Source organism: Pezoporus wallicus, unplaced genomic scaffold (assembly GCF_028554395.1).
Source record: "Pezoporus wallicus isolate ANWC-B61680 ecotype Strahan unplaced genomic scaffold, APGP_CSIRO_Pwel_v1 contig_6732, whole genome shotgun sequence".
Lineage (NCBI taxonomy): Eukaryota > Metazoa > Chordata > Aves > Psittaciformes > Psittacidae > Pezoporus > Pezoporus wallicus.
The window spans coordinates 3,138,975-3,162,774 of NW_026638638.1; the positions used below are offsets into that span (position 1 = coordinate 3,138,975).

The 23,800-nt window shown below is 36.1% G+C and overlaps 1 protein-coding gene across 4 annotated transcripts in view; it reads left to right on the plus strand.

Moving 5' to 3' along the window:
• The window catches only part of SESTD1 (SEC14 and spectrin domain containing 1), a 65,520-nt gene that overhangs the window by 28,769 nt on the left and 12,951 nt on the right, over positions 1 to 23,800 (plus strand). For 3 of the 4 annotated variants that reach the window (XM_057411667.1, XM_057411668.1, XM_057411669.1), the window contains 8 exons: positions 8,744 to 8,857; positions 10,974 to 11,071; positions 11,485 to 11,540; positions 13,691 to 13,902; positions 17,195 to 17,317; positions 20,287 to 20,481; positions 21,040 to 21,154; positions 22,246 to 22,405. In XM_057411667.1, coding sequence (XP_057267650.1) covers positions 8,744 to 8,857; positions 10,974 to 11,071; positions 11,485 to 11,540; positions 13,691 to 13,902; positions 17,195 to 17,317; positions 20,287 to 20,481; positions 21,040 to 21,154; positions 22,246 to 22,405 — 1,073 coding nt within the window. The remainder of the gene's footprint in view (positions 1 to 8,743; positions 8,858 to 10,973; positions 11,072 to 11,484; positions 11,541 to 13,690; positions 13,903 to 17,194; positions 17,318 to 20,286; positions 20,482 to 21,039; positions 21,155 to 22,245; positions 22,406 to 23,800) is intronic. The other variant, XM_057411670.1, reaches the window with a different exon arrangement.

Below are 23,800 nucleotides of genomic sequence, written 5' to 3' on the forward strand. Positions count from 1 at the left end.
TAAGCAGGAGGAAAACTTCAGATTTGTTCTCCCTATCTTGGCTTGATGCATGGGCAGATGCAGTTTGTGTGAGTAGAGGATAACAGCTAGTAGCTGAATTTTCATCATGGAATCATAGAATAAACTAGGTTGGACAAGACCTTTAAGATCATCAAGTCCAGCCATTACCCCAGCACTGCCAAGGCCACCACTAAACTGTTATCACTGAGGGCCCTCTTCTCTGCAGTTTTTGAACGCTTCCAGGAATGGTGATTCCACCTCTCTCCTGGGAAGCCTGTTCCAATACCTGGTCACCCTCTCTGTGAAGAAATCTTTCCTAATACCCCATCTAAACCTCCCCAGTGCAGCTTGAGGCTCTTGCCTCTTGTCCTGTCTCTTGTTGCTTGGGAGAAGAGACTGACCCCCACCTCAATACAGCCTCCTTTCAGGTAGTTGTAGAGAGCAGTAAGGTCCCCCTGAGCCTTTTCTTCTCCAGACTAAACAACCCCAGTTCCTGAGCCATTCCTCATCAGAATTATTCTCCAGACACTTCACCAGCTTTGTTGCTCTTTCCTGGACCTATTCCAGTGAATGGCCCAGAACTGAGCACAGAATTCAAGGTGTGGCCTTGTCAGTGCCCAGTACAGGGGGCTGATAGCTACCCTGGCCCTGCTGCCACACTATTGCTGATAACAGGCCAGGATACTGTTGGCCTTATTGGCTGCCTGGGCGCAAGCTGGTTCATGTTCAGCTCTGTCAGTCAGCACCCCCAGGTCCTTTTCCACTGAGCAGCTTTCCAGCTAGTCTTCCCCAAGCCTGTAGTGTTGCATGGGGTTGTTACGGCGCAAGTGCAGGACTCCGGACTTGGCCTTGTTGAACCTCATGCCAGTGCTCGCAGCCCATCCTTCCATCCTGTCTAGATCCCTTTCTGTAGAGGTTTCCTATCCTTCAGCTGATCAACACTCCCAGCCAACTTAGTACAGAGTTACTACAGATGTTTCTAAAGAGACTGTGTGATACCACCCTAGTGCTTCCTAGTATCTTGCACTTTCTTGGAGGTTGTTTTTTTTTTTCTTGTGTGTGTGTTGTCTTTTTTTAAAATGTGCAATAACTCATATTAAATGGTATTCTTCATTAAAGGACAGGGAAAGCTGAGAGGACAGTAGCAAAAAATCTTGTGCTTTCCTAGATAATGAAGAATCACCCTTGTCATTAGGCAAGCCTGTGTTCTTGACCATTCATTAACTCTTGGTTATCTGTTACTTGGTTGTGATTAGGAAAACTGGCTTAATAAAAATGACCCAACTTCTCTGCACTCCAAATAATATTTGAGACGGTAGTTTATCTTTGTTCTATTCCTGATTTGAGGGCAGGGCACTGATAAGGCTATAGAAACCTCTAACTCATGCCCTCATCTGCAGCTGCATAATTGTAGGTTACTGGCAGTAAAAAGAAAGCAACTCCCAACTTGTGTTTTGAATCGTTGGTTACATTTGCACAACTATTAGGGAAAATCCAAGATTGCTTTCACATCAACAAAATAAATACAGTCTAAAAATTTAAATCAAAATATTAAATATTTTGATTCACTTGAGAGTGTAATTTTATACATTTGAAGTAAATGTTGTATACCTGTAATTTCTAGTGGGGCATCACATCTACCTCCTATTTCCTGCTACCTGATCTACTTTTAATACCTTGCTTACTATTGCCAGGTGAATCCATTAAGCACAATGCCTTCCTTTCTGTTCAAAGGCAGAGATCCTCTGCTTCAGAGTGAGATGTGGTGATGATGAGTTGCAAAGCAATGAAAGTAAATGTGGGAACAGAGATCAAAAGGCTACTGGGCGGATAAGTATAAAGAGGTGGGCTGATTCAGCTGGGTAAAAGTGCATATCCTTATTCCTGGTTAGTATTAGTGTTGGTTTTGGATGTGCCTCAGGTCAGTTCCCATTCATCCTCCAGCAGAGCTTTCTTCTGTCCCTTTATTCCTCCCTAAAATGCTTATTAGCAACCAGTTCATGTGTTCATTGAAGCTGTTTTTTCTGGTCCTGTGCCCATGCTTCATAACAGGAGAGCTGTCTTAACTGTTCCAAGGGTGTCTTTCCACTGAAATCTTGTGTATGTTACATTGTAATACTTAATACTGTTAATGTTTTTAAATGAATGAAGAACAGGGTTTAAATATAAAAATTTCTTATTCTGTTATGAAGGGCTGGGAGGCATTGCTTTTTGCTTCTTAATTAATATACTGTACATAGTGATGTGTGTAGTGTGTTGTATTTGATGGCGAGATTTGCATATGAAGATAAGTAGGATAACTGGAAGAAAATGTGTACCATAAAAGCATAAGAAATGTGCAAGTTTGTACAAAATGTAATATTGCCCACAGACTGACTTTTGTTTTTGTCAAAAACAAAAAAAAAGGTGGTAAACTAGTGTGAATTAGTTGGAAAAATCAGAATATATAGCAGAAGGATCGTGATAGTCCTAAAGTGCAAAGTCTGAGTAGTTCTAAATGCTGTATGCTTGCACTGTAGCAGCTAACAACTCTTAAGTCTAGTAATAGTGTCAGAAATATGATTGTATGTCAGAATCTGCTCTGGAAAATCTCAAGTCTCTAATGTCAAATCATCAATATACAGAGAGCACAGAAACGTAAAACTCACATTTTTCTGTGAAAATTTCCTGCATATTAATCTGTTTATGGTCTATATACTTGCATATCAGAATTCCTTTGAAAGGAATAAAAGCCAGCTGACTTGGCTTTTTCCGTGTTATGTAGATGAAAAATAGCTAGTAAGATCTTGTCATTAGTTTAAAAGTGCTTAGCAAACAGTTTAATAAAACAACTGAAATGCTAAATCCAATGTGATAAGACCACAATTTTTCATATCAGTCCACAATTCAAATAAAGTAACTTTTCTCTGTCTACCCATGCCAGTGGTACATACCCAGGTATATAGTTATCTTCCTTAGACTAATTCTTTTTATTCTGGAAGTGATTAAACAACTGTCAGGTGGTTACAGCAATTTTGTGTTCCAAAATACAAAAATCCCCACCACTTACATGTGCTTTTTTTGTTGTTGTTGTTTGGTGCTAGTGAAAACACACTGTGGCCCAGAGCTTTCTACTGTTACTATAAGAGGTTTTTATGCTGTTACTGTATTTTGAAATTAATTGTTGTTACTACATGTATCCTTATAGCTTATCTTTCAGTATTCTACTTGGAAATCCCCAATTTACCTTTTAACAATGCTAATAATCAGAGTATTGCTCCACAGAATGAACCACACTCTGTAGGAAGCATTTTATTTTTGTATCAGATCATCCAGTCCATTATTTAATACTGAGGCACCAAAATCTGTAGCTTTTATGGACTTCCCCCAAAATGTGTATGGGAGTTCCAATTTTTTTTACTGAAAAATATATTTATTTAAATGCATCTCTCTTTTCATCTGAATGTGTCCTTGCTGCTGTTTTAGCACTGAAGGCGATGGTCCTTTCTTTTAAAAACCTCTGCCAAATCAGGGAATTGTCTCTGTGGAGCTGTAGTATGTAAGCCTGTGTTTTTAGGTCATGTTCTGAATTCAGCCCTAAAGAAGTGTGTGTGCTCATTAGTCTCTTCTCTGGGATGGCAAAAAGTGTGCTAATTATCATGAGCCCTGGAGAGGAAGGTGAATGAATGGGCAAAACTGTGAATGCTTGAAAATGAGGAAGGTAGTTACTGGGGAGTAGAGTTAAATCTATTGTATATCTAGCTTCTGCTAGCTGCTCTTAGGTTTCCAGTATGCCAGATTTCTGTGTGATACTGGCCACGGAAATATTTAGCTTGTGTTTCTTGATGTAATGTTAAAGTAAATGATCATTGTATAGATTAGTGTTCCATATTAACAAATAACACTCTATCCTACTCAGTGTTTAATCAAACAGCATTTCAAAACTGGATTAAAATAATATTTATCATCAAACAATAGGATTATCCTCCTCAGGAAGAGGAAATCTTTGCTTTACAGTTCCATGGCAATGAGTCGCTATCAGACCAGATATATGGGCAGCTATGTTTAGTCTGTTAAAGGTGCTATAGTTATTCTTGAAAAATGACCAGGAGAGTAGTTCAGGTTGTAGTTAAGTTTTTTCAGCAGCTCAGTTTGCTGGAGAATAAGCACAGCTAACTTTCAAATAATAAAAAACCAAACCAGAAAACCCCCAAGACAACCACAAAATCCAACCAAACAAAACCCCCAAAACCAAATGCTGATTGTGCTTTAGAAAACAGTTAGGATTTAAACATAATTAAATAATAATACTAATAAAAAGTTGCTGGTTTTCTGGCAACAGATGCCTTCAGTGTAGTGTGAAAAATGAAGATAGGCATTCTTTGGTTTGGATTTCTGCACAGGCTGAAGTGCAGACTTGTTCTCATAAATCTCTGCCTTGTGCGTTGAAGCTTTCCCTGTATTTTTCCAAAGCTGTTTGGATGTGTAAGCTGCTGGCATAACAAATCATCAAGAATCAATCCACTGAGAAAACAGCTTTAATATTGAGCCTAAAGGACTTTATAAAAATTCAACATTTTATGTGTACCAACCAGGCTGTGAGAGGGGAAGAGCTATCTAGGCTTCCCTGTGTTCCTTGGCAGAACTTTTGGGAAATGAACAAAGGAACTTCTGCTTATGCCCGTTTAAATTTAATTTGTCTGAAATTATCAACCAGCAATCAAATAAGTATCATCAGCTTTTAGCATGTTTCATTAATGTTCTTTAAAAAAAAAAAAAAGTTTGGGAATGACAGATTCTCACATTGCAGTACTTAAATGAAAAATACATTAAATATTTTTATTCTAGTTTATTAAAATGAGTAATGAGGCAGATATTCTTTTCATATTGAGTAAATACCTTAATATACTCTTAGATACATTTGTAGTCATTGGCACTGTAGTGTAACAAATTGGAACAGAATTTAAACATTTATATTATTGTATGCATAAATGTTCTTGTCACTAGTTGCATTTCTGTCACTTTCATAATGTCAAACAGCTAATACTGTGTATAATATATGCATTCTGTTATTCTTAGTATTTTTTCTTTTTCTAAAGAAGCATCTAATTTCATGCTTGGTACCCACATGATCACGAGGGTTACTTAAGACAAATGAGAAACTGTGGCATGTGTTGGTAATGCACTTTCAGTCCATATAAAATTCGCAGAAGTTGAGCATACCTCGTATGAATTCTCTACAGGGACTGGGAACTTAGTCTGACTTTTCGGTTGTTGGATATTAGGTTGCTTGAAGTGTAAAAATAAATAAGTATAAACCCAAAACACCGCAACAAAAATCCCCAAACAAATCCCCCAGACTAACAAATTATAAGCAGTATAGATATATTTCTGTAATGAATTATTTTCTCCTTTTTAATAAATTACTTTGTCAGAATTGACTTTTCTGTTATGTGAAATTCAGTGTATTTTTAGGTTTACAGTGTTGTGCAAATGCAAGTTAATAATATTATTTTCTTCTGGTTGTTTTTTTGTTTGTTTGGGGTTTTTTTTTTTTTGTGTCTTTCCTAAGAGATGACACCAATTATTCTTTTAAACTAAATCTCATTTTTTTTAGGATGTTATTACTCCTGGGATTAAAAATAGGATTTAGTCCCCTTACAGTGCTTTGGTAACTATTTCCCAGTATAAAGTTTTTGTTCTGATAATTTTACCATTCAATTTTAGATAACTTTTTTAATTTATCACAGAGCTGGAATGTATTACTATTGATGCTAAGATACAAAGATTAGTATAGCCATTTTAATTCTCTCAGAAGAATAATATGCTTAGATTTTACTTTTTAAAATTTTCTGTTATCAAGGGACATGTGTGTTCTTTTAGAAATAACTGCTCCTTTTTAGGTTCAGTAATGTGGCTGCTGTGAAATAAAGAAAAGAAACTGCATTGTTACTGAAACTTTACAGCATCCTGTATTTCAGTAGCTTCTGGGTTTGACTCTGAAATTTGCATTAAAGAGCTTTTTAGTTTTTTCACACAAGAAAGAAAGTTCAGATGGATGTGTTTTAACGTTTTGGGAGCACATGTTCTATTGAATATCCAGAATTCCCCTCTGATCTTGATACTTCTTCATTGGAGATGATCAATAAAAATAATTGTAAAAACCATCAAGTGATGTAGATCAGCCTTGTACAGACAGTACTCAAAGCACTTTTATTGTGAGAGATAGGCGTTAGTGACACTGTCTCAAGGGTCAGAATTGTGTTTCTAGAAAAAGTAACTGTAGTCTCACTCTTGAGAGATAAGGGAATTTTGTGGTTGAAGCACAAGACTGCAGTACATGGGGTTGGTTTTTTTTTGGCAGCTTTTCAAGAGGTTATTTTGATTTTATAAAAAAATTTATTAAATTATCCCTAAATAATGTTTTTTCTTGGTGTATGTTCTTACGGCCTATTAATCTGTAGTAGCTGCTAAAAATGGTATTTCAGAAGCTTTGGGAAGGCAAATTGTGCTTTTTACACCTAAAAATATCAAAGTTACTAAATTAAAGCATGGTGAGGATTTTGTGTTGGCACTGACACTAGTTTAGGTCTAGCAAAAGAACAGTCAATAAAAAGGTTAAGAAAGAAACTTCTTCAAAAAAAAAACAAAACAAAAACCCCTAGAAGATGAATGGGTTTGGAGCAGTGTCTTGAGTTACATCAAGGCTTACTTTTGAGGTGGGAAGGTTTTATTTTTCATAATCTCTCTAATCAGGTGCAAAGAAATTTATGTTCATTGATGAATCTCATTTTTAGGGTGTTGTTTTTTGTTTTTTTTTTTCATCAGAGGGTTGTTTTCTCATGTATCTGTTACAGGCAGGTTTTGCTTTACAGGAGAAAAAAAAAATTAAATGTTTCCCTGGTGCACATTTGTAAAGCACATCCCTTGCCTGTGATTCTTCCTGAAGGATATTAGTTTAAAAAAAAAATAATCAGAAATAAATGGTCTCAATGCAGTCCCTCCTTTTATTCAGGCAATTTACTTTTTAGAACTAGTATTTCAGTGATGTGAACCAGCTGCCCTGGTTACTTCAGTTTCCATACCAAAAATATCCTAATTGAGTAAATTAATTTTTTTCCTTTTTTATGAACTCCTAGAGATGAAAAGAGAATTTTAAAAAGACCTAAAATATAAATTTGTGCCTAAAGAAGGAAGAAACACAAACTATTTTTCTTGGACCTAAAGTTATCTGGGGCTTAAGCCAGAAGAAACTGCAAGATAATTTCATTTATGGCAGCTACACAGAATACAGGAGAGTAGTCTGTATTTGCTGAATGTTGCTGGAAGGTGTTCCCATACAGTAAATATTAGATCATTTGTTCAAACCACTATGGATTCTTGAGTTGTAAGAGTTGAAAATTAAAGAGCAATTCAAATTGGAAGGGACCTCAAAAGTTATGTAGTCCAACCTCCTGCTCAAAGCAGGGTCATCTCTGAGATTACAGGTCTCTAGTCCAATTTACTGCTCAAAGCAGAGATTAGACCAGGTTACCCAGGGCTGTATCCATTTGAAAAACTTCAAAGGATGGAGACAGACAACTGGCCAGGGGTTCTTGACTTGAATGGCTTTTGATTGGCTCAAAATATGTCTTAGGAACATAGTATTTTCGTTAATTTTACTCCCATCAAATTGGTTTAGTGATCTAAACAGCTCTGAACTATCCTGAGCTAGTGGAAGACAAAACCCCTGAGGTAATAGTAAAGAGAAAACCTTTAAGTTTAGGATTGGTTTTCTGTCTTCCAGTGTCTGCAGGACCAAAGAGCTGGACTAGAAGTAGAAGGCTCTTTCCAGTTGGCTCTTTCCCAATATTCTTGCCACCTGTAAGAATACATGCATGATCTGGGTTCTCAAAATTGTCTTGTTTGGTTGGTTTGTTTTTTTTTTTTCCACGCTTCTTTCTGACTCTATTGCTAACATGTCTGCTTCCATAGAGAATTCGTTATTTTTCCACAGGAGTTATTCCAGGTGTAGCATATTGTGCATCAAAGCAACCTGTGCAGCCAACTTTTGGTTTAAATTTATATGAATAAGGCTCAGCCAGGAGCTTCTCTAATTCAGAAATGAAGGGATGAAGTTCGTCTTCTGACTAGCAGTTGACCTGTGTTTTCCTTCATATCCTGAGAAGTTGATGAACTGGATTTGTCTCCTTGGCAAATGACTCAGGCTTTTAAGCATACTAAGTTTTGAATTTGACTACTCTTAGAAAGAGTATGGTTGAGCCAACTCTTGCTGTGCGTGTTTGCACAGTAAATGCAAGCACTTAACTTTTATGGCAAAAACTCACCTCTGGGACTGGAAGTATTGCAAGAGAGTCATAAAAATACTAAGTGCTTTGCTGTATGACATCCTGCTACTATATTCACTAAAAATAGATTATGTGGTGTATAACTTGATCACGAAGCATTATTTATCACCAAGAAAACAAATACCCAATAAACATTTATTTTTCCCATGCAGTGTCGATGACAGTGTAGATTACATTTATGCATGAGATACACACTGCATATCAGAATTACCTGTCTGGTTTGGGCCCACTTTAACTGCAACGAGCTATATTTCATTCAAACATTTACCAGTAAAAAAAGAAAGAAAGGTCGCTATATCTGAATCAGAGTAAGATCGGCTCAGTGCCTCTGGGCCCACTTAACACAATTTCTCTGGTACTTAGGGAAAAATATAGCATAACTTACAAGTGTACCTAAAATTTCTTTACTATTGCAGGTTATTTTAGTATCTGCTAACAAGCTGACTCGATACATAGAACCATGCCAACTAACAGAAGACTTTGGAGGATCTCTCACCTATGATCACATGGATTGGTTGAACAAGAGGCTGGTTGGTTTTCTGGTTTTGTTCTTGTTTTTAAATATCTCATTCTTGAGCCATGAAATTTTTTGTGTAGGAGCTGCTAAATGTGTAGAAAATTCATATGTGTAGTAGTTAGTTGAAATGCATGAGTAATCTTATATGGCAGCTAACACCATATTTGCTCAAGGGTTGAGGATGTAATCAACTTGCTGAACAAACAAGTTCCTTAAGGAAACTCTCTTGTAAACCCTTGCTCTAGAAGAGCCTGAGTGCATGGTATAGTCTGTACAAAGGAAAATTGTTTCGCTGCTGCAAAGTTAAATCCAAAACAAGGAGGAAATATCTGGAACTCTGCAGATCTTCCTTGGTTATCTCTTAAGTGTTGGTTCGTGTGGCCTGAGAGCCAGGTTTTAAAGCTGTCCTACACTAAAACGTCTATCAGTATAGTTTCCCTAGTAGATACAGAGATGCAGTAAATGTGTAGGAGCAAATCATTAAAAGAAATTAGTTGTTTAATCAACTCTTGGGGCACGTAGCACTCCAAAATGTTTTTAATCTATTATTCACTGATACTCTTTTTTTTCTTTTTTTTTAGTTACTTTAATTTTCAAAACAATTTTAAATGAAGCAGTGTTTCTTTCCTGTGCAATCTATTCTTAAAATATGTATCTCTATCTAAGATCTCCAGGTGAGATTCTGGACAAGGAGTACTCCACAGTATGTCACAACCACAACTGCCCATAGCCTTCAAACATACCTGGCAGCCAGTTTCATAGCAGTACTTCCCTCTCAAGAAATTAGAGGGCTTACGCCATGTGTACCATGTTTCTTTTTAAGAATCTCAGCAAATTGTGAGTTCAGACTCAAGGGTAGAGAGAGAACATCCTCTACTGTGCAGCTTTTTGCATGGTCTTTGCACAGCCTTTGTGTGTGTGGATTGGGGCAAGGAAGCTTGCTTTTATTCTGCCTGAAACTAAGAGCACCTGGACACAGGGGAGGAAAGGGAAATCTAGTATTTCATTGTCCTTTATTTTTGTCTGGTATATCCAAATGTGGCTTCTACTAACTTATTCTTGCATTCATAAAATCTGTAAGGACAGTACTTCAACTGGGACTTGAGCTTTATATTTGGTTCAGAATACAACTGAAAATTTCATTCTCCTGTCTTTCTTCTCTTGCCTTGTTTCATTTGTTTTGTAAATTAATGAAGAACCTCCTCCATTGCAACTCCTGAATTCTGAAACTAGACAAGAGGGTAGAAAGGTTGTTTAAGGTATTAGCTGAAATACAATTTACAGCTGTTTAGTACATTTTAACCTGAGTGATTTTTTTTTTTAATTTTTTTTTCCCCTTTTGTAACAGCTGAATTTAGATTTCTTATAAATCCACTTTTAAGGGCTGTCCACAGCAGATCCTTTTTAGTTTACCCTGACATTTAAGTAGTCCTAAATAGATTGAGAGGTTGATCTGCAGGCTATTGATTAATCACTTTTTAACGCCAAAAAGACCTTGAAAGCTATTATGCATGTCATTTATGGTATTGGTTCATGCTCAGTTCTGTTAAAAAAGTGAAACCAAAAAATTAACCCTCAAATCTGGTACAAAGGAGTCATCTGAGAGGTACTCATTGGCTATACAGGCCTTGTTATCTGAAATCAGATGGCCCTATATTCAAAGAAACTGATTAGGATATTTCTTTTTATATAATACATCTTTCTTCCATCTTACTTATTCATCACAATATAGCCATATTAGTAGTGATTAAGAGCTGCACGCTTTGCAAAGTTCATGATTTTATTTTGTTCAAGTGAGCTGTCAGATGCTGGCATAGCACGCCTTGATTCTCTAACATTGTTCTTAAGATTTGCTTATAGGTTTTGCAGGAGTCTCAAAATTTTCAGTATTTCAGAATTCAGTCTATCTTTCTTGTATTCAGTGTAATGTTTACTGTCTCCTTAGGCAATCTTAGTGCTCCTAAGTGTTCCTTGAACAAACCTTACTTTTTCTACTCTTTTGACCCTACTGTCTGAATGCTGGGAAATAATTACACCGTGTAAAGATGAACTAGTGGATAAATTTGCACTTCAATACTGCCACATGATATGATTTTAATTTCTTAAATTAAAACCTGACTCTTATTTAGGTATTTGAAAAGTTTACGAAAGAATCAACATCCTTACTGGATGAACTTGCTCTAATTAACAATGGAAGTGATAAAGGAACTCAACAAGAAAGAGAGAGGTGTGTGATTCACTTTTTGAAATCAGTGCTTTTGGATTATAAAATTTCATTGGAAATCCAGACAGTATGAAAAATATGATATGCCTTAAATATTTTAAAACATGTAAAGAAATTCAGAAAGTTTGTAATGTAGACTACAAAGTTCACCTGTGCGTGTGTGTGTGTGTGTGTGTGTGTAGATGGATGCTAATTTGGCTCTCAAGTACAAGAAGCTGTACTTCTGTTTTGATAGGAGTTGAAAAAGTGAGGGCTTTACTGGATGAGGAAAGAAAACAGATGGTCTCTTAACAGTATCAGGTAGCTCTGCCCTTAGTTAAAATTTTTAGTGCTAGTGTAATGCAAATTATTAATAATGTGTTTGTTACTTTATAATGTTTATTATCACTAATAATGTGTTCATTCCTTTTCTCAAGATCAATAGATTTGAACTTCCTTCCGTCAGTTGACCCTGAGACCGTATTGCAGACAGGTATAGTAAGTTGAAAAATGGTCAATAAAGTAACATTTATTTTTAAGCTGAGTGAAAGCACAGAGGGTACAATAATTATCTTAGTCATCATCACAATGTAACGAGCTTATCAATTAATGTCATATTTGTAGGATTAAAAAAAGTGTTAAGAAATAAATGGAAGATCTCCAAATGCACTTTAAATACAGTTTTTAATAATGCTAATAACATCTTTACAGTATTACCATAATTAACATGTTAAATTTTTAGAGTACATTGTTTCTAGATGATGTCAATATGCTGGCCTTATAAAATGGTCTTATTGCCCACCAAATGCATGTAATATAGATAGCATTTTCTAACACAATTCTGATAATGTGCATCAACCTAGTTTTGAGCTGACTGTCTGTGAAAGTGAAGCACGCAGTCTCCTGACTCTGCTACTTAGACTCTCCCTTCAGCATTAAACATTTTGTGGTTCTTTGATTGAAATTGTTTTTTTTTTTCTTTTTATGCTCATTTTCTCACTGACTATTAAGTATAACAGACTGATTTGGACTAGAAATTTGTTGCAAGGTTTGTGCCGTTGTAGAATAGGAAGTAATGCATAGTGTTAAGGTGGTGATCAGAGTCTGAGTGCTAAGAATTCTTATCTTACAGCCTCCTACAAACCAGTGTGTGGGTCACAGATAACATTTTCCTTGGAGAACTACTAGTTTTATATGCCCTCTGTGTAAAACTAGTTTATTTCTGTGTGGGATAATATTGTTTGAGTTAAAAGGTGAAACAGTTGTTCCTTGCTGTGGTCTTTAAAGTTTTAAAGTATGAAGTGTCTGTAGACGCTGTCACTAGATTTTAATCTAATTGTGTATCCTCCTCTAATGGTGAGATTTTTGGTCAAAATAGCACTTCAATTTTCTGTAAGCAGATGGCCCCCAAGAACATTACATTATGTTATTTAGATTTAAAAATGTTTTTACCTTGAAAATGTTTCTTTACTGCTGAAAGACTGCCATAAAAATTTAAAATCATCCCAGTAGAACTATGACTTGTAAAAACTTTAAAATCTGCTTACTCTGCAGCTATCTGTGCCTATCTTTGTAATAGAATAAAAGATTAAATCTGAGATATTTATTTCTCTAGTATGGCAAAATGTATTTGAATTTTTAAGATGTTTGTTTCAAAATAATATATACTGAGTAGTTTAAAGTTGCTTGCTGCAATCGCCAAAGCCCCCTGGCATTTTGATTGTCTAGATAGTACCAGTTGAATTTAGATACTATATTTCTGCATCTTCCTTGAGGTATTACAAGTACTATTCTAATGGTACTTTTTCCTTTTGGTGCACTGGCACCTTACCATTTTAAGACCTGCAGAATTGATGAGATAGATTTTCACTTTTACATCACTATTTCTTTAGTGACCGAGCACAGTTTTATTTGCCGACTTGTTCATTGAGCTTTTGGGGAACAAATTGATCTGGGTTTCCTGGTAGTATGGTGTTTACATCGTGAAAACTTTACCACATCTTAACAATAACATTCTTCAAACTATTTAAACAAAGGATTAAATAGTCAAAACATACTATATTTGCATCTGTGAAAGTTGTTACACTCTAGAGAGTCTGTGCACAGAAAAATGTAAGAAAAGTAAGAAAAAAGAACATTAATCAATATACTTAGTGTTCAGCTCCACACTTTCTATGAGTTTTGTACTTGCTATAAAAATCCTGAAAGGTAACAGAGATACTGTATGCTCAGTTTGTTAGCGCTTCTAGGCCATGTCATCTAAGAGTATGAATTGAGAGAAATAAGTAGGATTCTGCACAGTATTTTGAAGTAAAACAGAATACAGTTGCTTCAGGATTATGTTGTGGAAGGTTTTTTTTTACATTAATCAATACTATGTTAATATCAATTATAATTATGGTATCTCTTACATATATGTAAAATATAACATGTGATTTGTACCATGTTTAATGACTGATACAACACCACAAAGTTTGACCTATGCTCTGCGTGAAGTTGTATCATTAAATGTGCCTGGTACATGAAAGGGCATTAACTGCAAAAATGTACCATTGGATGGTCTAAAAGCCAGCATGCTTACTAATAACTTCTGTGCTTGTTTTTTTTGCTAAATTAACTGCATCACTATATGTATTCTTAAAGGTCATGAGTTACTATCAGAGTTACAACAGCGTCGATTCAATGGTTCAGATGGAGGGGTATCCTGGTCTCCAATGGATGATGAACTACTTGCTCAGCCACAGGTCATGAAGCTCCTAGATTCACTCAGAGAGCAGTATACCCGCTACCAGGAAGTTTGCAGACAACGTAGCAAGCGTACACAACTAGAGGAGATTCAGCAGAAGGTAATGCAGGTAAGCATGGAGTTGTTCTTGTATACTGCGAGGCAGAGGTTTGAGTTGAAGTCCTAGATTGCATTTCCTACAAAAGTAAAGCTTCAGAGGTGAGAGTTTCATGCTTCCTTTCACCTCTCAAACTGCAATGTGCTAGTTTTACTTGATGCTTGCATTGTGGCTACCGGAGTGACTTTCCACAGGCTATTCTTGTACATGGAGGTGATTCAGCCATCATGCTGAAGAAACTTCCTGTTGTCCCTTTGTTGTATGCTGTGGCAGTGTACTGCTGGTTTGGTACTTTGGAAACAGGCATATAATTAGCATTTTCAAAATTTTTTCAGCAGTCTTGGTAAAGAAAATCAAGGAAGTGGAATTAATCTATTCCTCAAGTTTTGTTGCTTGAAATTAGACTTGCATGTTTTTAAGCTTCTGTATAGTTTGATTATGCAGAAAATGGAATGGATGTTGCTTTTAACCTTTCAACATTCACATTTCTGATGTGTGAGGAGTACAAATCAAGTACTTGCACTTCACAATGTTCCAAGTATGGGCAGAGATAAAAACTAATCAGTCTTGTTATTTTTACAGTGAAAATAGAAATCTACTGAGGAAATTTTCACTTTGAATCTTATAATTTTATTAGACTATTTATCAAATATTAAAAAAAATCACTTATGTAGTAACTGAGAATATTATTAAAAAAACCCCAAATGCTGATATGTTGACCTGGAAATAAAAAATATGTAAGATATGAAAATAGTATTATATAGAACATGCTAGCACGGCTGTCTGTATAATTGGGTGAGACTTTTCCCCTGTGTTAGAGTGGTTGAGTAAGATATGCCAATTGAAACAAAATTTGTAATGTACTTTGGCAGGTTGACATTGTTAATGCATTTAAATGGACTTTTTTCTAGGCTGTTAGCCTCATTTTGCAGTATTTGTATAAGAAGTAGTTATTTGTTTACTCTGTCTATGCAATGGAAGGTGTATAGTAAGTGAACTGAGTCTCAGTACAGAGGAAAAATGTGTTTCACTGTTTTACCCAACTGATCGGTTTTATGAAGTGCATTTATATCTAAGTGCCCTATGAGTATATGGGGAAAACAAATCTAGAAATTAAAAGCTGATTTAGTTTCCTTTTTGTTATGGGAGAAAATTAGGCTAACAGACAAAAGTAAGAAGATAATTATGGACTATAAGAAACAAATAGATTGAAAGTGCCGTGAATTTAGTTTGCCAAAGTAAACCAAAGTTGCAGTACAACATGCAGTATTTTCAGCTGGAATGGGTGTTTGAAAGGGTTTTTTTGGTGTGGTGTTTTTTTTTCTTTTTTAGTGTTTTCCTGTTAGCTTTCATTAAAATGACATTCCTGCTTTTTGTATAGCTGCTTATATTACTAATCGCTCCTGGCTTGCTCTTGTATTCCTCTTTAATTTTCACCATTTGAGGCTTCTGCTTTCTGTGAACTGCTTAGTTCTTACCCCTGTCTCAAAGCCCTCTTATCCATAACCACCTCTCTTCCCCTGCAGCTTCAATATTATACCCTCTCTTTTTAACTACCCCTCTTAAATTCTATTCCATAGTTTTGTTTCCCCTTCCTTTATCTTTCATTCTGCAGTGCCAAGATAGCTCCAATTTCCAGGCATTATCTGGTGAGCAGTTCTACTAAACAGACTGCTGATGAACAACTCTGTATATTATGATAAATCCTAGCTTTGTGCCTCCTTAAGCAGAGGTGTTGGTATTTTTCTGATCTTCACAAAAATTAACATCAGGCCTTGCAGTAGTCTAGTCATTAACCATTTAAGGATATATTTTATGAAAATAACATCACTTTTTTCTCAAGTATCTGTTACACAAGAATCACCACATGCTAAGCTAACCAGTTTTAGAGGCAAGGCGGTAGTTGCTGGAAACTTCTAATGGGGAGGTGGTCTTAGTCACTGTTTCAGACTTGCATGAGAACTGTTATTTCCATGTGTGAGTTTCCAGGCCAGTGAGGTTATGGGAGGACATCTGGGTGTCTTCACCTCTAGGTCCATTCCATGTTGAACTAACAACAGCTGTGCTGAAGTCTAAAGACAACAAGAAGTTTCTGTTTAAACAAAAAGAGCCTGGAATGGTAGTCTTAATTTGCCCTAGAAATGGTAAAAGTAAGGAAGACTGAGGATGCTTTTAGAGCAAAGAGTATATGCCCTGAAACAGTGCTTTGGGTAATGGGGGGGGGGGGGGAAGAGGGTGGGAAGACACAAGCATGATAGCTAAAAGGTTTGTAACCTTTGAGTAACCTGTATTGGTGATGGTAATTCTTGATTACTGTTGCGATGTAGCCTAACAGCACTAGGAAGGTATTATTTGTCTTCATGGTTATGGTGTTACATTGTGTATTGTACGGTATTTCCTGAAAAACTGTGTGAAACTGTTTTGTCATCTTTGTTTAACAAAAGTCACATTAAAGAGTTGGCTTCCTGTGCTGTTTCATTAAGGTTCAGAATGTGGGGGTATTCCTACATTTCCTTGCTTCAGGACTACAGTAGTAAGTGATTTTTGCACTAGGTTCTAGATGTTTAAAAATCATAATAAAAATATTGCCATGGATATCATCTGATAATTGAAGTGTATATAAGGAAAAAAAAATTAGAGATACCATGCTTTGCTTTGAAAAATATTTACATCAAATGAAATAGCTTAATAATAGTAATAATAAAAAGCCAGTGCTGTGGTCCAAAATTGTATTGCCATGACCCTGCAGAGTTTTCTGCAAAAGTAGATCTCGTGAGATGTGACCACTAAGAATTTGTAAGAGGCTTTTGTTATTTGAATAGAGCAAGTTGAAAGACATAAATATATACCATACTAAGTTGTTGGAATAATTTTGGAATAAGTACATATCCTGTACTTACGTACAAAGTAAGGAAAAAACTCTGAGCTGTCAGGTTGAATACAGCTGTACACTGTAATTAGGCAAAACTAAAAAGAAAAATCTTGTTTGAACACAAGAGGTCTGTTATCAAGAAAACTCTGGTTTAAGCTCTTTTATTGACTTATATAAGAAATGACAAACGTGTGACAAATCTTTTGCTAGCTGCTACCAGCTTTCATGAAACTGATAAAGTTAATAAAAAGTAGTTCACTTAAAGCTTTTGAAGATGTGAATGGATTCAACAAGACTTCTACAGATCCTGATTTTCTTTCGCATAAATATATACTTTGAAATACTTCTGCTTAAATTACAGATTTCTTCTTATAACAGTTTTCATGTAATTGATTTGGTAATTTATTTTTGTTACCTTTATTTTATTGACAGGTAGTCAACTGGCTTGAAGGACCTGGATCAGAACAGCTAAGAACCCAGTGGGGAATAGGTGATTCAATTAGAGCTTCACAAGCTTTACAACAGAAACATGAAGAAATTGAGAGTCAGCACAGTGTGAGATTTTCTGTACCCTTTTCAAGTAGCAAAATAATCCTAAGTACATGCAGTTATGAACAATGTATTTCGATTCTGAGTATCTAGAAAAATTGAATAGTGCATGATTTTATGGATTTCAGAGAGAAGTTTAAGAACTTAATATGACCATTACATGTGCATGTTACTTTATTTTATGGTATAAAAAATACTCATTTCTGTTATTTTTCTTTGGTTTATATTACATTAGAGTAGTTCTTAAGTTTTTGTGTTGAGTAAGAAGAGTATATTATACTCAGTACTCCAAAGGCAGAGTTGCTTACAGCGCTTTTCTTCTTTTCTGACTTTTCTGGATGTAGACATTGACAATTTTGTCCAGTTTTCCTAAGTTCCCTTTTCAGTCATGGCAAAGAAAATAGCTCACTGGCTTATAATTTTTCTGATGTACTTTAGAAAAACAGCCCAACCCAAACCTTTAGTTAGACTACACTGGTTCTGTTGACTACTTTCCTTGATTGGATGCAGAGCTATGTGTTGTAGATAAGTGATTCCTGTCTGCTTTGTCTTCTCATTACTTTAAGCTCTTCAAGTTCTGCTCTGAAAACCAGTACCTTGTCAAGCATGAAACATTGTAACAGTTAAGATCCTAACTGGGAGGGGGGGGGGAATCCTCTGTCTACTTAATTGACAAAAATAATCTTTCATACTCGTGCATGAATCATATTATTAGCACTTCAAACTGAAAAAACAAGATTGAATATGCTTTGTTTTCACTTGGATATCTATAACAGAGAATTATGCTTTAGCTAAGGCTAAATACAGTCCTTGTATCCTTGAAATCCCACCAGCTTGCAGGCTGGCCTACAGTTTGCTCATCAATAAAGCACTGACAAGATGGAATGCTGCTTGGTTCTCGGGTGCTGGTAGAAGTTTGTAGAAACAGTGGTCAGAAAAAATTATTTTGAACTCTATACCAAAAGAAGTAATTGGGAGACCACTGGCCTGCCTTAAATTTAGATGCCTGTTTATAAATCAAAACTGGCTTTGGCCACAGCACTAGAAAGATATGCTTTGTCTTTTGATTTTTAATCATCCCCTAATAGCTGAGTGTACTCTTCTTTCATTATTTTCCTTTTTTTTTTCTCTCCTAAAAATAGAATTGACAGCTTGTTATGCTTGCTTTCCTTCATGATCTATTTATTGTTGATTATATTACTACTTTTGGAAGATGCTTACAGAAATGTCTGAGTTGTTTGTTTTATAGATAAACCTTTTATATCAATTTACTTTGAACTCAATTTTCTTAATGTGCTTTTGTTTGTTTTGAGGGGGGTGGTGTTTGTATGGGGTTGTTTGTTTTTTGGGGGCTTTCATTTTCTGTTTTATTTTTTTCATTTTTTGAGCAACATAGCAATATGTTATTTTAGAGTAAATGTTTGGCCTTTTCTCTATGGTTTTGAGCTGTCATGTACAGATGTACCTAACTTGCTTCAGTGGAAAAGATCAGAAACACACTTATTATCTCTGGTTTGCCAATCTCTTAATTTCGCAGATAGCTTGGCCAAAATCAATTACTGCAACTGTTTAAAGCTAAAAATAAAAACTAACAATTATTAATCTAGATTTTTTGGTTTGACTTCTCACTTGTCACACTTAATAAGCTGAATTTATGTGTTCAGTGTCTGAAGGAAATAAGAAATTATAAGGAAATAAGAGTCGTGTAAGCTGTGTTGATTGAAACTGTATAGTACCTGTGTGACAATGGAATATTTCCATACTATGTCATCTTAGTTGACCCTTTTGGAATAGACAAAAGGTTGATTCAGGTCTTAAATTTTTGGCTGACTGCTGATTTAACTTTTTCATGACTTCTTCTTCCCTCCTCCTTCTCCCCCCTTCTTTTAATACTCTGTTTCTTCCTGTGAGCAGATGGTAGAGGTGACTTTGGGTAAAAAGAAACCCTTTCAGAATATGGATATTTATACTCCATATTTTGCATGCTTTGTAAATAAATGATGCAAAAGCTGAAGGCATAATTTAAAAAAAAAAAGGCAAATATCCCAGCAGGAGCATGACAAGAGTACTAATTAAATCAGATATTTTAGGCCAATAGATGGTGCTATTCCATAGCACTAGAAATGCATAGGGTGTTTGAAGTTTGTTTCACTGTAGTCCAAAATAAAAGCTGTTGAGCAAACATGTTTTACTTTACAGCCGTCTTAGTCATGCAAGATGTGAATGTGATCTTGATATATCAAGTCGTTTTTAAGTCTCCTAGAATTGTTAAATACTTGAACTGTTTTCTTTTACGAATACACCACGACAACATAGCAAACTCCTTTGTATCTACTCACTAATCAAAGTATTTGAAAAACAAAGCTACACGTTTTGAATTGAGTAGTATAAAGCTTTCCTTAAACAAGAAGCAAGAGATATTTTGAACTTATATTCAGAAGATAGTGATTGCTTCCACTTTGTTAGCAATAGTATTTTTTTCTGAATGCTTTAAGAAAACTATTGCTGGTTTCAGTCACGTCACTGAAAGTAACACCTAGGAAGTTGTATGAACAGCTTTCTGTAATAGCTTGCCACTTGGCAAAAGGTCTCTTGTTTCAGTAGGGCACTATAGAAATGTAAGCATTATAAATTTATTTAAAAATGGTGGAATTCCTTTGTTGGTTCAGTAAAATAGTTTGAGTGGGAGTTAGTGCTGGGAGCTAGTAGCCATGCCTCATAATCTTCCTCTCTTTCTGCAACATTTTCTTAATACTGCAGTGCATGTATTAAAATGTTCTAAGCTCTTTTTGAGTTGATTTGAAATTAAGAAATGTTTTTTTTCCTTCTGTGTGAGAATTCATAATTATAGTGTAAGCTGTAATAAGTTCCTTTTTTTGGTCTGATTGTTAGTCTGCAGTTGGATGTATGCTACTGTAAGAGAAATAGATCTTTGTTTTGTATTATTTTAACGTTTACTTTTTTTGTGTTTGTAGGAATGGTTTGCAGTTTATGTTGAGCTTAATCAGCAGATAGCAGCTCTTCTAAATGCAGGAGAGGAGGAAGACCTTGTGGAATTAAAAGCATTGCAGCAACAGCTGAGTGATGTGTGTTACCGGCAGGCCAGTCAGCTGGAATTCAGGCAGAATCTATTACAAGCAGCACTTGAATTCCACAGTGTTGCCCAGGATGTAAGTTTTAATTTTTAAAATTTCTCAGGCTCTCCTGTCAGTACATTCTAGCCTTAGTATTATCAATATTGAATACATAGGAAAAAATTCAGGGGAGTGGGAGGAAATATAATCTCACTTGGAAAATGCTGCAAGTAATTTACTGTAATTGAAGCTGAGATGTATTTCCCCTTTGTTTAGGATGGAAGTGCTTTGTAACAAGTCTTAAATTTCAACAGTGTTTGAAATAAAATGGTTTCTAGTTTAAAAGTTGCTTTTTCGTTTTCTTTTTTTTAATAAACTTGAGTATACCACCATGTGGTACACTTTTTATGTGTAAAAAAAAAAAAAACAAAACAAAACCTAGACTTTCCCCCTCCCCCTCATCTAGGTATGTGTGCTTTTGGAATTTTATAGGCAGATGAGTTGTTTAGCCTTCATCTTGACTTTCGTTTCCTATGGATGCAAAGAGAAATGTCTAAAATGATAGACTTTCACATATTTAGAAGATTGCAGACCAAGTCATCTGAAGCTCAAACTTCTTTTAAATATCCACATTTATTTTGTTTTTCGTTTTAGCTGTCTCAGCAATTAGATGGCTTACTAGGAATGTTGTGTGTAGATGTAGCGCCAGCAGATGGAGCATCAATTCAACAAACTTTGAAACTATTGGAAGAGAAATTGAAATGTGTTGGTAAGCCAAATATTTCTGCATTTCAGATACACACATTCTAATGAATGCATTACAAGAAAAAACAACAGTAACCCCACCACCACCTAAAAAAAAGGCAGAAAAAATATCTCACTCTTCTACCTTCTAGCTAAGTAATGATCCACCTAGCTACCTTTAGTTTGCTTATGCTATCTACTGCATAGAAATTCTATCTGGGAAAGTAATCTGGAAATGTTTTCCTTTAGCTTTTTTATATGTAATATGTTATACCACCATTATCATCTGTGGTCAAACTTTTTTCCCCCACTAGTCACCCTTCGTATTTTGGGAATATAGTGTTTAGGTGATCTTTTTCTCTCCACAGTTGACCTTTTGATTGTTATTCATTCAGGTTTAGAATGCTTGTACTGAGTGTTTTGCAGTAGCCTTGAATGTATATGTTTAATGAATAGCACATTTAAGGTGGTTAAACCATCAAGCATTTAAAATAGAGTATTTCAATTGGAAGGGACCTACAATGATCATCTAGTCCAGTATGTTGTGGGAGAGAGCTTTGAAGGAAAATAATTGATATATGGTAGAAGTAGTTATGATAGCAGTATAACAGTTCGATGCATAAACTAGATACTCCTTTCAGAAAAGAGCTCGTAGAACTGCCAAATAGCAGCAGATTCTAAGGTTTGGTGCATTTCAGTATAGAAAAACATATCAGCCATGTAGGATGTATTGTAAAGCAGTGACTTCTGCCAGCCATGGAAGAACATTTAGGCTACAGCTGCTTAGCAGTGATAAATATTTTGGGTACTGTACAACTGTGTGGATGAAATACATTAATTAGCTAGTTAATTTGCTGAAAATACTATTAGCTTTTATTCCTTATTATCTGCTAGGTCACAGAATAGCGAAGTGTTTGCTTTTTTGTTGATATAGACAAATGCACACTCAAGTGTAAAAGTTGGAAAGGGAGCTGAAAGGTAGTAGTGTCCTTTTCAGTTTCTAGTTTTCCATCTCAGATTCTGTTGTATTTCATCTCCCTGGGGGAAAAACCCTCCAAATTTATAAAAGTGACCACTGACTTCTGTTTTCTTTCTTTTTTCTACACTTCTCTTTAGACTTAGGCTTGCAAGGCTTGCGTGAGAAGGGTCAAAGTCTTCTTGATCAGATATCTAATCAGGCATCCTGGGCCTATGGAAAAGATGTGACCATTGAAAACAAAGAAAACGTAGACCATATCCAGGGAGTGATGGAAGATATGCAGCTTAGAAAACAAAGGTAATAACAGTTCTACTAATAATTTTTGTGTGTGCTGAAAGGTCACATATTTTATATAACTTTTTTTTTCCCTTCTTAAAGATGCAGTAGTACTGGATTAGCTGTAGTACTGGATTAGCTATAGTACTACCTTTTTTCCCCACTCAGTAGTGTGGAAAAGTCAGATGATGTTGCTTACTATTACTGCTGGAACCCCTAAGACAATAAAGTACTCTCTCTAGCAAGTGCATGAACTTCGAGGGCAATGCCTGAACAAAAAGGTACCTCAAGAGAGCACAAGGTCTAATGAGCATCAAGTTGTTCTTTTTAGGATTTCGTTCTATAAGAAACCATGTTTTTTGGTAATGCTTAGAGAAAGTACTGGTTTAAGTATGTCCTCTGAATCTTATTTACTTGAGCAGCACTTGTGTTCAGAGTGCCAACTGTGAAGAGCTATAGAAGAACATGTGTCACAGTGTAATAAAAGAACAGCTGGAATTCGGTGCTGAGAGAAGAAATGCACATGGGAGAAGGGAAAACTTTATATACGTATGTCGTGGTTTAAACCCTAGCCAGACAGCTTGTTCACTCACTCCCAGTGAGTGGTGCCGGGCTGAGAGCAATTGAGCCCCCCCCCCGGGGCTCTCCCCTTCCCCGCCCCCAGAGGAACGGGGAGGAGGATCAAAAGGGTGCAACTCCCACGGGTTGAGACAAGAACAGTCCAGCAACCAATGTACAACACAAATCACCACCGCTACCACCAACGACAACAATGATAAGAGAAAATAACAAGGGAAGAGAATACAATACCACGGGCCAAGAAACGAGTCCCACCCAGAAGCCCGTGTCCTTCCGGGTAACTCCCAGTTACCCCCCACCCTGGGCATGATGTGCTGTGGTATGGAATACCTCTTTGGCTAGCCTGGGTCAGGCACCCCGTCTCTGCTTCCTCAAGGCTTCCCCTCCTCCCTGGCAGATCATGAGCCTCACAAAGTCCTTGGTCAGGGTAAACATCACTTAGCAACAACTGAAAACATCGGTATCACCAGCACTGTTCCCAGGCTGGAAGTCAAAACACAGCACTGCATCAGCTACCACAAAGGAGAAACATGACTGCTACTGCTGAAACCAAGACAACGTAGTAATGGACTCTGAACCATCTGTTAACTCTCAGATAAGCATTGGAAAATTTCTGCAAAAATTGCTTTAATGTTCAGTCATATTGTGAGAAGCCAGTACAACGCTAAGGATTATTAGGAAATAAATAGGAAACTAAAAGGAAAATGTTATTGTCCCTGTATAGATTTGTAGTCTGTTCTGTGTGTTAACACAATCCTGGTCCCTATTCTCAGAAGGAATATGGAATCGTGAGAAGTCAATTAGAGGATCAAAAAGTCAATAAAATGTTCAGCAAAG